Raw genomic sequence first — 11094 nt, forward strand, 5'->3', positions numbered from 1 at the left:
GTAGATATTATGCAAAGTATTTTGTCCAAACTCAATAGGACAAAGTTAGAAATTGATAAAAGGCAAACTAGAAAATTCACAAATTTGTGGAAATTAACCCATATTTAATCAATGGAACAAAGGAGAAATCACAAGGAATATTAGAAAATACTTGGAGATGAAAGAAAACAAAAACACAACACACCAAAATTCATGAAATGCAGCAAAAGCAGTATGAAGGAGGAAGCTTACATTAAAAAAGAAAGATCTCAAATCAACAACTTTACAACTTAAAGAACTTGAAAAAGAACAAACTAAACCAAGAGCTAGACAAAAGAAATAATAAAGGTTAGAGATTAAAGAGAATAGAAATACAATAAACCAGAAGAAGGTTCTTTAAAAAGATTAACAAAATTGACAAACCTTTAGTTAGAGTGACTAAAAAAGAGAGATGACTCAAATTACTAAAATCAGAAATAAAAGTGGGGACATTACTACCAATTCTACAGAAATGAAAAGGATTACAAGAGTACCAAGAACAAGTGTGCACACACACAAAAATGGAACTGAGATGAAATAGACTACTCCCTAAAAACACAAAACCTATTGAGACTGAATCATGAAGAGAATATCTCAATAAACGTGTAAGTAGTGAGTATAATGTATACGCAACTAAAAACCTCCCCACAACAAACAAACCTCTGGACCCAATGACTTTATTGGTGAATTTTACACATTAAAGAAGTAGCAGTGATCTTTGTTAAGAATATTTCAAAAACTTGGAGAGAACAATTCCTAACTTAGTTGTCCTGATGCCAAAGCCAGAAAATGATACTATAAGAAATGTACAGACCAGTATCCCTTATGAACACTGATGTAAATATCTTTAACAAAATACTAGCAAACAGAGTTTAGCAGCATACTGAAAGGATTATACACCATGTTGGAGTGGGGTTTATTCCTGGAATGCAAGGATAGTGCGACATATGAAAATCAATCAGTGTAATGCACCACGTTAACAGAACAAAGAATATATGACCTTCTCAATTGATACAAAAAAGAATTTGACAAAATCCAACACCCTTTCATGATAAAAACACGAAACCACTTCATATCTATCAGGATAGATGCTACTCAAATATTTAAAAATGTTTTTTTTTCAGAAAAAACAGGTGTTGGTGAGGATGTAGAAAAATTAGAACCCGTGTATACGGTTGGTAGGAATGTAAAATGATAGAGCAACTGTGAAAAACAGTATGCAGGCTCTTCAAAAACTTAAACATATAATTACCATATGATCCAGTAATTCCACTAACAGGTATATATCCAAAAGAACAGAAAGAAAGGTCTCAAAGAGATATTTGTACACCCATGTTCATAGCTGCATGATTCACAATAGCCAAAAGGTGGAAGTAAACCAAATATCCATTGAAAGATTAATGAATAAGCAAAATATGACATAGAAATTGAACGGCATATTATTCAGCCTTAAAAAAAAAAAAAGGAAATTCTGACACATGCTATAAAACATGGATGAACCTTGAGGACATTATGCTAAGTGAAATAAACCAGTCACAAATAGACAAATACTGTATGACTTCACTCATACGAGGTATCTGGAGTAGTCAAATTCACAGAGACAGAAAGTAGAATGGAAGTTTCCAGGGGCTCAGCGGAGGGGGGACATTGGAGTTATTGTTTAACGGGTACAGGCTTTGTTTTACAAGATGAAAAGGGCTCGGGATGTGCATGGTGGTGATGGCTGCACAACATGAATGTTCTTAATACCCCTGAACTGTGCACTTAGAGATAGTTACCATGGCAAATTTTGTTAAGTGTATTTTACCAGATATTTTTTAATTAAAAAAATAAAGCATGAAAAATTATGATGGATTCACTCAATAGAACACTACTCGGTGGCAAAAGGAATGAACTATTCCTACACACAGCATGGATAATTCTCAAGAAAATTACGCCGTGAAGGAAAACAGACCAAATGTAGGGTATAAGTACTTAATAACTCCAGTTGTATAAAATTCTAAGAAGGCCAACAAATCTATGGTGAAAAAAAGAAAAGGTAAATTTATGGTTTTCTGGGAAGGCAAGGAGGGCCGGTAAAAGGCACGAGGTAGCTTTGCGGGTGATGGATACGTTCGTTATCATGATGGTGTTGGTTCCCTGAGCGTAACACGTACTGAAAAACTTATGAAATTGTGCACATCAAATATGTACAACTGTTGCATGACAATCCTATCTCATTAAAGCATTTAAGGAAATTGTTGCACATTCATTTTAGAAAATTAGGTTTGGTAACCCTATGTTGACTCTATTCTCGCTCTCTCATGCCTTGGCGGCAAAAATGGCTGGCTATGTCACAAATGCTACATCCCTGGAATACAAGACCTACCTTCGCTCAGCCTCCATTTTCCTGCCAAGGCAGCAATGGCTGTGGCATGAATGGTGCAGAGTGCCTTAGTGGCCACAAAACCTTTAGAGTTTTGCTCTGCCAGTGGCCTAAGTCATAGGACAGAGGTCTGGAGGTCCTGAGAATTTCTGCAAAGCCTGAATCCTGCACAGTCACATTCAAGGAGACACCTGTGGATGCACTTTTAGAATAGGTACATTCCCTCTAGTTTGCTGCAGCCTCACCTACTCCGTTGTCACCCCAAGTGCTTCCATACAAATTATGCTCTCAACTGGGCCCAGTAAGGCTTAGTTAGGACACCAGTATACCAGATGCTAGACTTCAAGGCGTATGGCTCCTTGACAGGTGCCAGGTAAATGGTGCCTGCTTAACAGTGCTAGGGAAAGTGAGGCATCCCCTGGAAACATGGGGCCCTATTCATGCAGCTCCCAGATGCAGTGGAGGTTGTCACAACTGCCCCGTCCTCAGGGTAATCTCTGGTTCACAAAAATTCATGCCGTTCGGATCACATTAGTCCCACAGAGTCCTACAATCTTCCCCAGGAGGCCTTGTATAGCAACTCACAAAGGAGGCCAAATCTGGACCGAGAGGTGTTCTCCACCATCCTGTGGCAACGTCCCCTCTGAGGCAATGTTTGGAGACCCTTTTAGTTTGGGAGACCTCAACTGTGTCCTCAACCCACTTCACAAGGATCAAAACATACTAAAGGTGGCTTTACAATAAGGCAATGTGAACTAGGTAGTTGCTGGGATAGGTAATGTGGAGTCTGGATAAATCCATCATGAGCATCACAGGAGATCAACCATCCTTGACGAAAGGGAAACCTTTTCTGCAAGCTGCCAGCAGAATCCAGCTCAGGTCTTCATGGTCAAAGATGGGTCGTGTCCACAGCTACACTGGTCACAGAGGGAGGGAATGACATCTTCCTTTGGCCTCAGGCTCCACAGGATTCCCTCTTGAAACAAGAAGAGGTCTGAACACAGGGACTGGCTGAGACACACTCTTGGAGACCTGCTGTCCTTGGGAATGCTGAAAGGGCTCCCACCACAAACACTCGCAGTGACAAAGGTCTGGTAAAGTCCGTGGCGAGAAAAATGCAACTTTGTTCCAGAAAGCTTTCAACATAACTAGCATTCATAGGGAATCTTCCCAGTGTGGACATTGGGATGAACAAGGTTCAACCTCTGGCTGATGGCCCCCTCATAAAGTCTGCCCTCAGAGCTTATCTCCAGTGCGCACGGTTGTGCTGGAGGAGGAAGCACATTCTCTGCACTCCTTTCTCTGATGTGAATTTTCTGATGCCGGACAAGGGTAGGCCTCTGGCTGAAGGCTTTTCCACATTCACTGCACTTATATGGCCTGTCTGGTTTGTGAACCTTCTGGTGCTGCCTCAGATTAGACCTTTGCCTGAAGGTTTTCCCACATTCGAGGCACTCATAAGGCCGCTCGCCGGTGTGAAGTCTCCGATGGTTATTGAGGCTGGAGCTCTGGTTAAAGAATTTCCCACATTCGGGGCACTGATAAGGCCGCTCGCCAGTGTGAAGTCTCCGATGGCTATTGAGGCTGGAGCTCTGGCTAAACAATTTCCCACATTCGATGCACTCATAAGGCCGTTCCCCAGTGTGGACTCTCTGATGCTTCATGAGGTCAGAGCTCCGGCTGAAGGCTTTCCCACATTCGCTGCACCCGTAAGGCCGTTCGCCAGTGTGGACTATCTGATGTTGGATAAGACTGGCGATGTGGCTGAAGAATTTCCCGCATTCGTTGCACTTGTAAGGTCTTTCTCCAGTGTGAACCCTCCAATGTTTGATGAGACTGGAGTTGCAGTTGAAAGATTTCCCACACTCGCTGCACTCGTGAGCGCTTCTGCCAGTATGAACCCTCTTATGATGAATGAGGTTGGAGCGCTGGCTGAAGAATTTCCCGCATTCGCTGCACTCATAAGGCTTCTCTCCAGTGTGAACTCTCTTATGTTGAATGAGGTTGGAGTTCCGGCTGAAGAACTTCCCACATTCGCTGCACACGTGCGGGCTTTCCCCGGTGTGAACTCTCTGATGTTTAACGAGACTGGAGTGTTGGCTGAAGAACTTTCCACATTCCCGGCACTCATAAGGCTTTCCTCTGTTGTGGTCTCTCTGGTGTTGAAGGAGGCCGGAGGCATGGCTAAAGAATATCCCACATTTGTTGCACTCATAAGGCCTTTCTCCAGCGTGGGTTCTCTGGTGCTGAACGAGTGCGCGTTTGTCACTGAAAGTGTTCCCAGACTCGCTGCACTTGTTATGGCTTTGGACGGTGTGACGATCCCCGACACCAGTGTCCCGGGGTGGCTCCTCCACTCTGTGAGGGACCTGATGCGGCAGGAAGCCGGATCCGGCCTTCCCATCCGCAAAGTCCTTCCCACCCTCCCTGACCGTGAAAGGTTTCTTTGATGCATCATCTCTGCAGCTCTTCATGAGGGAGGCCCTGTCCTCATCCCTTCTGATAGGCTTGTCTACACCCTGCTGCATCTGATGCTGGTTATGGTACGCACTGGACTTGAACTCTCTCCCATATGCCTGGCACACATACGGCTTCTGCCTGGGATGTGCTGCCCGGTGTTCAGCCAGGGCCAAAATGTCTTTCAAGTGTAGGCCACACATGTCGCAGGAGTAGTCCTTCTGGCCAGACGGAGCTGCCTTGAGATTCCGGTCACGTGGCACTCCTTCCACAGACGCACTATGCTCACCCTCTGTTCCAGAGCAAAAATCTGAAAGCAGAGAAATGCTGGTGAAGTTAACAAGAACTCTGCTGGAAGGAAGCGGCCCCATGACAAACGCATGCCTGACCCAGGAATGAGTCCACGGGATTGCTGGCAAGATAAGAAACCCGAGGTCAGGGTGAGGAAGGTTCTGTTCGACAGTACCGTGTCTGGCAAGGTCACAAAACAGGGGGGTCTTACCAGGACGAAGGACACAATGATGGGGCACACGTATTGAGCCTAAAGGTGGGGTCTCCAACTCCTCTAAAATTTTTTTTTAATGTTTATTTATTTTTGAGAGAGTGCAAGCAGGGGAGGGGCAGAGAGAGAGGGAGATACAGATTCCGAAGCAGGCTCCAGGCTCTGAGCCGTCAGCACGGAGCCCAACGTGGAGCTCGAACTCACATACTGGGAGATCATGGCCTGAGCCAAAGTCGGATGCTCAACCGACTGAGTCACCCAGGCGCCCCTCCAACTCCTCCATAAAGGCTTTTCGGCGGGGCCTTGGCTGTTGGTAACACACGAGCCCTGTGCAGAAGGTGTGTCCAGGCCCAGGAAAATCTGACTGCAAGTAAGTAGCTGGTGTTTAAGGACTACTGAAGGGAATATACACATATCATGACATAAGGAGTGTAGGTCCATGCGGGAGACTGTCACAGAGGGAGCTGTGGCAAGAGTGAGATGGGAAGGCCAGACAGGTGGGGCCCAGCCAGGGGTCCCAAGTCAGCAGAAAATGACAGGGGGGGCGATGCGTCAAGAATGGGAAACGAAAGGTCGAAGAGAGATGTGCCCATTGGCTTTGGCACCCAAACAATGACGAACGCGAGAAAGATTGCAGTTATGATTTGCAGACAGCACGGACGTCACACGCTCTCCCATCCCCGACTCACCAGAGCCGGGCCCACTGTATGCCCCTCTTGCCATGGCGGAAGTCATGTCCACTCTGTCAGGCACCCATGGCTCTGCTCCCATCTCCAGCCGGGCAACTATGTGAGACCTGAAAGACGTAAGTCCTACGGGAAAGACGGGGCAGGTGAGTGGCCAGCACTTGGCCAGGTGAACTACCTGCTGACAGACCACAGGAAAGAAAGTGAAATATTACAAAAAAGAACACACTGGGGAGGTACGGCCGGAAAATCCCAGTGGTCACAGCAGGGCCTAGAATTCCTAGCAGTCGGGCCTTAGGAAACGTCAGCCGAAGGAAATGGTCACCCAGGTGGACACTGACCAAGCTGGCCGGGATCCACTGGGCTGCCTACAAGATTCCTCATTCCAGCCCCTTCCCCACAAGGTTTTGGGGCAGCAGGTACTGGGGCTGCTCAGGGAGTCGGGCGGGGAGGGGAACCCTGCACGCAGCACGTATCCCGGGAGAGTGGGGAAGGAAGCGTTGCCCATGGTTTGGCCACGGGAAAGAAACGGGGACAGGTGGAAATGAGCCCGGGACACCGGGTGGGTGCGAAGGCCTTACCCAACGAGGCTATAAGTGCAAAGTTCTCCAGCATCACGTCGCAGTACAGGAGTCTCTGAGCCTCATCAAGGAGCCCCCACTCCTCCTGGGAGAAGTAAATGGTCACGTCCTCAAAGGTCACACAGCCCTGCCATGATGGGGACAGTCCATTCCACGATCAGCTTCTCTCCTCAGGACTCCCTGTCTGTCCCCTGCTCCCCCACCTCCCAGCTTCCCAACTCAGAGGAGATCCCAGGCCCTGGTTCCACGGATGTCAGCTCTTTTCTCATGCCTCACCTGACCCGCGTCAGTCCCCCCACAGGCGGGTGAGCAGCGAGACACCAGCTAAGCTCTGGGCCTGAAGTGCAGGGCCCCACCCTCTTCTGTGGGCCCCCTCCCATGCCACCAACTTCAGGCTTTCCACACACAAACATGGACTCAGTCTTCTCCCTTAATCCCCAGTACCAGGCCCCTGGGGCCAACGGCTCACACTCACTCCTTTTTTTTTTTTTTAATTTTTTTTTAACGTCCATTTATTTTTGAGAGAGAGAGAGAGAGAGACGGTGTGAGCGGGAAAGGGGCAGAGAGAGAGGGACACAGAATCCAGAATCCAAAGCAGGCTCCAGGCTCTGAGCTGTCAGCACAGAGCCCGACGTGGGGCTCGAACCCACAAACTGTGAGATCATGACCTGAGCCGAAGTCAGACGCTTAACTGACTGAGCCACCCAGATGCCCCTCACACTTACTCCTATACACATATCACATCCTGGACTGCACCTTGTATCCCTATTGTCACTGTACCCTCCCCCATCCAAGCCCACATCGTAGCCACCTCCAAGGACCCTCACATGTCACCCTGCACATGGCATCCAGAAATTCTTAGCAAATACAACCCAGACCGTTGGGTGGCTCCCACCGCCAAGGGCAACACAGACCATTGATTTGAAGGTCTCCCCGCCCGGCCCTTTTCTGGCTTCAATCTAAGCCATGCAGAACCACACAGATATCAGATACCCTTGGGCCTCCTCCACTTCGGTGTGGCACATCCTGTCCCTTCATCAGTCACACTCTGTGACTCTGGTTCTCACCCACTCAGGGTCTAGTGGCTCTCCCAGCTGACCCCACTTGCCCCTGAGCTAATTCCCCAGCCCAACTGAAAACCTCGAGGCCCCATCAAGGGTCACTACAAAGGCCTGCTGGGAACGCAAAGGGGTGAATAAGCACAGCCCAGGGCTCAGTGTAACAACAGCTCCATTACTACTGAGCCTCCCCATCCCACCCAAATCTACACCACCTGCCAGACTCCTCCCTCCTTACACAGCCCACCAGCTGTCCCCCACCACCACGAGCGCTACTCTTCATGTTTATCTTGTTTAAAAAATATTTATTTTGGGGCGAGCGCAAGTGGGGGAGGGGCAGAGAGAGGGGGACAGAGGATCCCAAGCAGGCTCTGTGCCGACAGGCTGACAGAAGCGAACCCCTGTGGGGCTTGAACTCACGAATCACAAGATCATGACCTGAGCTGAAGTTGGATGCTCAACTGACTGAGCCACCCAGGTGCCCCCATGTCTGTCTTTATAATGCCAAAAAGCCAATCATAGTCCCCTGTTCTCAGTTCTCAGGCCCCACCTTCCTCTTTCCCTCTAGTGTCACTGCCACCATGACCTGAAAGTTCACCCTCCTGAACTGGACACACAACCACACCCTCGTCCACATACCAGATGCCACATTTTAGATATTTTAACTGTGGAAATAAACAAAGAGCAACCAAATAAGAAAAGCAAAGGTATCTAACCAATTTTTTTTTTTTTTTTTTTTAGCGTTTATTTATTTTTGAGACAGAGAGAGACAGAGCATGAACGGGGGAGGGGCAGAGAGAGAGGAATACACAGAATCGGAAACAGGCTCCAGGCTCTGAGCCATCAGCCCAGAGCCCGACGTGGGGCTCGAGCTCACGGACCGCGAGATCGTGACCTGAGCTGAAGTCGGACGTTTAACCGACTGCGCCACCCAGGCGCCCCAAGCAAGGGTATTTATACTGAGCTTGCTATAGCAAGGGAGAGCGCTACCATCACTTATGTTTGGCCACCTCGAAGGCAGGCAGAGGCGTGGGAAAGCTTTATAGAGGAAACGGGAAGGCTTCAGATGTGCCCTGACTGGGGGCTGTGGGCACGGGGAAGCGGCAGGCAGGCTAACCAGAAATGGGGCGTCCTATGTGATGGGTTAGGGGTGCATATTTGGCTTTCTCTCCTTGGTCCCAAGGTGGAAGCGGGAACACAAATTACAGAAGCTGTCAGTTATTAATCAAGCCCTGGTCATTTGGGGGCAGTTGTTACAGAAACTATTGTTCCTGGATTGTCACTAGAGATAGCAATCTGGCTTCCTGAACTCTAATTTAAGCAGGCTGCTTCCTGGGTTGTTTATTGTAGATAAAGAGGTTGGTTTCCTGGGCAGGTCCCTGCAGGTTGTGGGTCAGAATTCTATTTTTATGTATGGTCTAGCCTTTGTCCTCTTGTGTATTCGGTCTCTCATAACCTTAACTATACCTCACCAAAACACCAAAATTGGTGTCTACCTGCCCACTCAACTCCATTCAGGCGTCTCTAGAACATCAGAGCTCAAAAGGGCCAAAGCCTCACTTCTACTTTTATATTGAATATTCCTTCTACACCCAACCTCCCCATCTCAGTTGATGGCAATCCATCCTTCCAGCTGCTGAAGCCAAAAACCACTCCTTTTCCTTCTCACCTTCCACATCAGAAAATCTGGTCAGCCTGACTTAAAAGGCGGATCTAGAACCCAATCATTTCTACCTCCAGCCACCTGCACTACTCATCCGAACTACTGCAATAGCGGACTCCTTGGTCTTCCCGCCTCCACCCTTACCCCAAGTCAATTTTCCACTCTGCATCCACAGGGAGCCTGTCAAGACCCGAGTCAGGTGTTTCCTCTTTTACTCTAACCCATCTATGGCTCCCAACACAGTCAGAATAGAGATCAAGCTCCTCAGCCCGCCATTCCGGGGCTCACTGTCTCCCAGCTGCTCTCCGGAACACTCAGGTCAATCTCACCTCCAGGCATTTGTGCACGCCGATTCCCGTGCCTAGAAAACCCTTCCTCGCGTCCTAAGATTTCGGAAATGGGAAGCGCTCTGTATAATCGCCGGCCTGGATTCAGCACCCCGGACCGGGCGTGGCTCCCCTCCAGCGCTCCCAGACTCAAAACCCGGAGAGAGGTGGGAGACGACAGAAGACAGACAAGGCCCACCTCCGCGGTCCAGGTGCGGGGCACGCGAACGTAGGGGTCGCGGCATACACCTGGGCACTCACCTGCGCCGGGTCCCTGAGCGCCGCAGCCGCCGCCATCGGGACCCGGTCTCGCAGAGCAGCCGCCAGAGACGAGTGGGCCCCCAGTGCCCCCCTCCCTCGCCTGGCCCCAGGTGCGGCGGGCCCTCGGGCTCCCGGCTAGTGCAGGCGCGCGGGACGCGGGGCACAGCCGGACCGGGCGGACCCGCGTCTCTGGGGCGCGGCACGGAGCAGGGTCCCGGCCCCCGGCTCCGGAAAAGCCACGAGTGACGCCGGCGCGCACACCCGGCCCGGGCTAGGACTGGCTGGCCTGGAACGCAGGAAGTTCCGGCCCGAAGCGGCGCCGAGCTCAAGGGCTGTCATTGGCCCGGCGCCAGGCGCGGACTCCTGGTTCAGCCTCCAAGGACCTGCGTTTCTCGTCCCGCCCACGCTCGGCCCCGCCGGAGGGCTGAGCGAGGGGGCGGCCCCGGGGCGGTGCTGGGGGCGGTGCGAGGAGGTGGAGCTGGGGCGGTGAGAAGGGGCGGAGCTGGGGCGGTGTTGGGGGCGGTGCGAGGAGGCAGAGCTGGGGCGGTGCTGGGGGCGGTGCGAGGAGGCAGAGCTGGGGCGGTGCTGGAGGGCTCAGCGAGGAGGCGGATCTGGGGTGGTGTTGGGGGCGGTGCGAGGAGGCAGTGCTGGGGCGGTGCGAGGAGGCAGTGCTGGGGCGGTGCTGGGGGCGGTGCGAGGAGGCGGATCCGGGGCGGGGCGAGGAGGCGGTGCTGGGGCGGTGCTGGGGGCGGGGCGAGGAGGTGGAGCTGGGGTGGTGCTGGGGGCGGTGCGAGGGGGCGGAGCTGGGGCGGTGCTGGGGGCGATGAGAGGTGGTGGCACTGGGGAGAGCGCGCGGGTGGGTGATGCTAGGGGGGCGGTGTTGAAGGCGGAGCGAGGAGGGAGTGCTGGGCGGTGGTTCTGCGGACGGTGCTGGGGGCCGCTGCTTGGGAGGGGCGAGGCGGCGGTGCTCGGGGTGTGGTGAGAGGGGGCGGCTGTGGGGAGAGGGCGACATTGTGGGCGGCGAAGCGAGGGGTGGAGTGCTGGGGGGGGATTCTGGGGGCGGTGCTTGGGAGTGGCGCGGGGGGCAGTGCGAGGGGGTGGTGCTTAGGGGCGGTGCGGGGTGGTGGTATGGAACTGGAGGGCGGAGCGCAGGGGCGGTGTTGGGGTGGCACTTGGG

General features: G+C 51.4%; 1 protein-coding gene across 8 annotated transcripts in view; it reads right to left on the minus strand.

Moving 5' to 3' along the window:
• ZNF792 (zinc finger protein 792) overlaps window positions 1–10325 on the minus strand; it is a 36424-nt gene extending 26099 nt beyond the window's left edge. For 6 of the 8 annotated variants that reach the window (XR_015245138.1, XR_015245137.1, XR_015245135.1 and 3 more), the window contains exons 1-4: window positions 9918–10325; window positions 6610–6736; window positions 6032–6154; window positions 2387–5150 (exon numbers count right to left, since the gene is read on the minus strand). Coding sequence is in view for 2 of the 8 variants with exons in the window: in XM_025914534.2 (XP_025770319.1) it covers window positions 3532–5150; window positions 6032–6154; window positions 6610–6736; window positions 9918–9953 (1905 nt within the window). In the remaining 6 variants the exon portion in view is untranslated. Of the gene's footprint in view, window positions 1–679; window positions 5151–6031; window positions 6155–6609; window positions 6737–9917 lie in introns of those variants that run through there. The other 2 variants (XM_086690962.1, XM_025914534.2) reach the window with 2 other exon arrangements.
• Window positions 10326–11094: the final 769 nt, after the last annotated feature.

The sequence above is a fragment of the Puma concolor genome, chromosome E2, assembly GCF_028749965.1.
Source record: "Puma concolor isolate L17-30 chromosome E2, mPumCon1.1.hap2, whole genome shotgun sequence".
In the NCBI taxonomy this organism is placed as follows: Eukaryota; Metazoa; Chordata; class Mammalia; order Carnivora; family Felidae; genus Puma; species Puma concolor.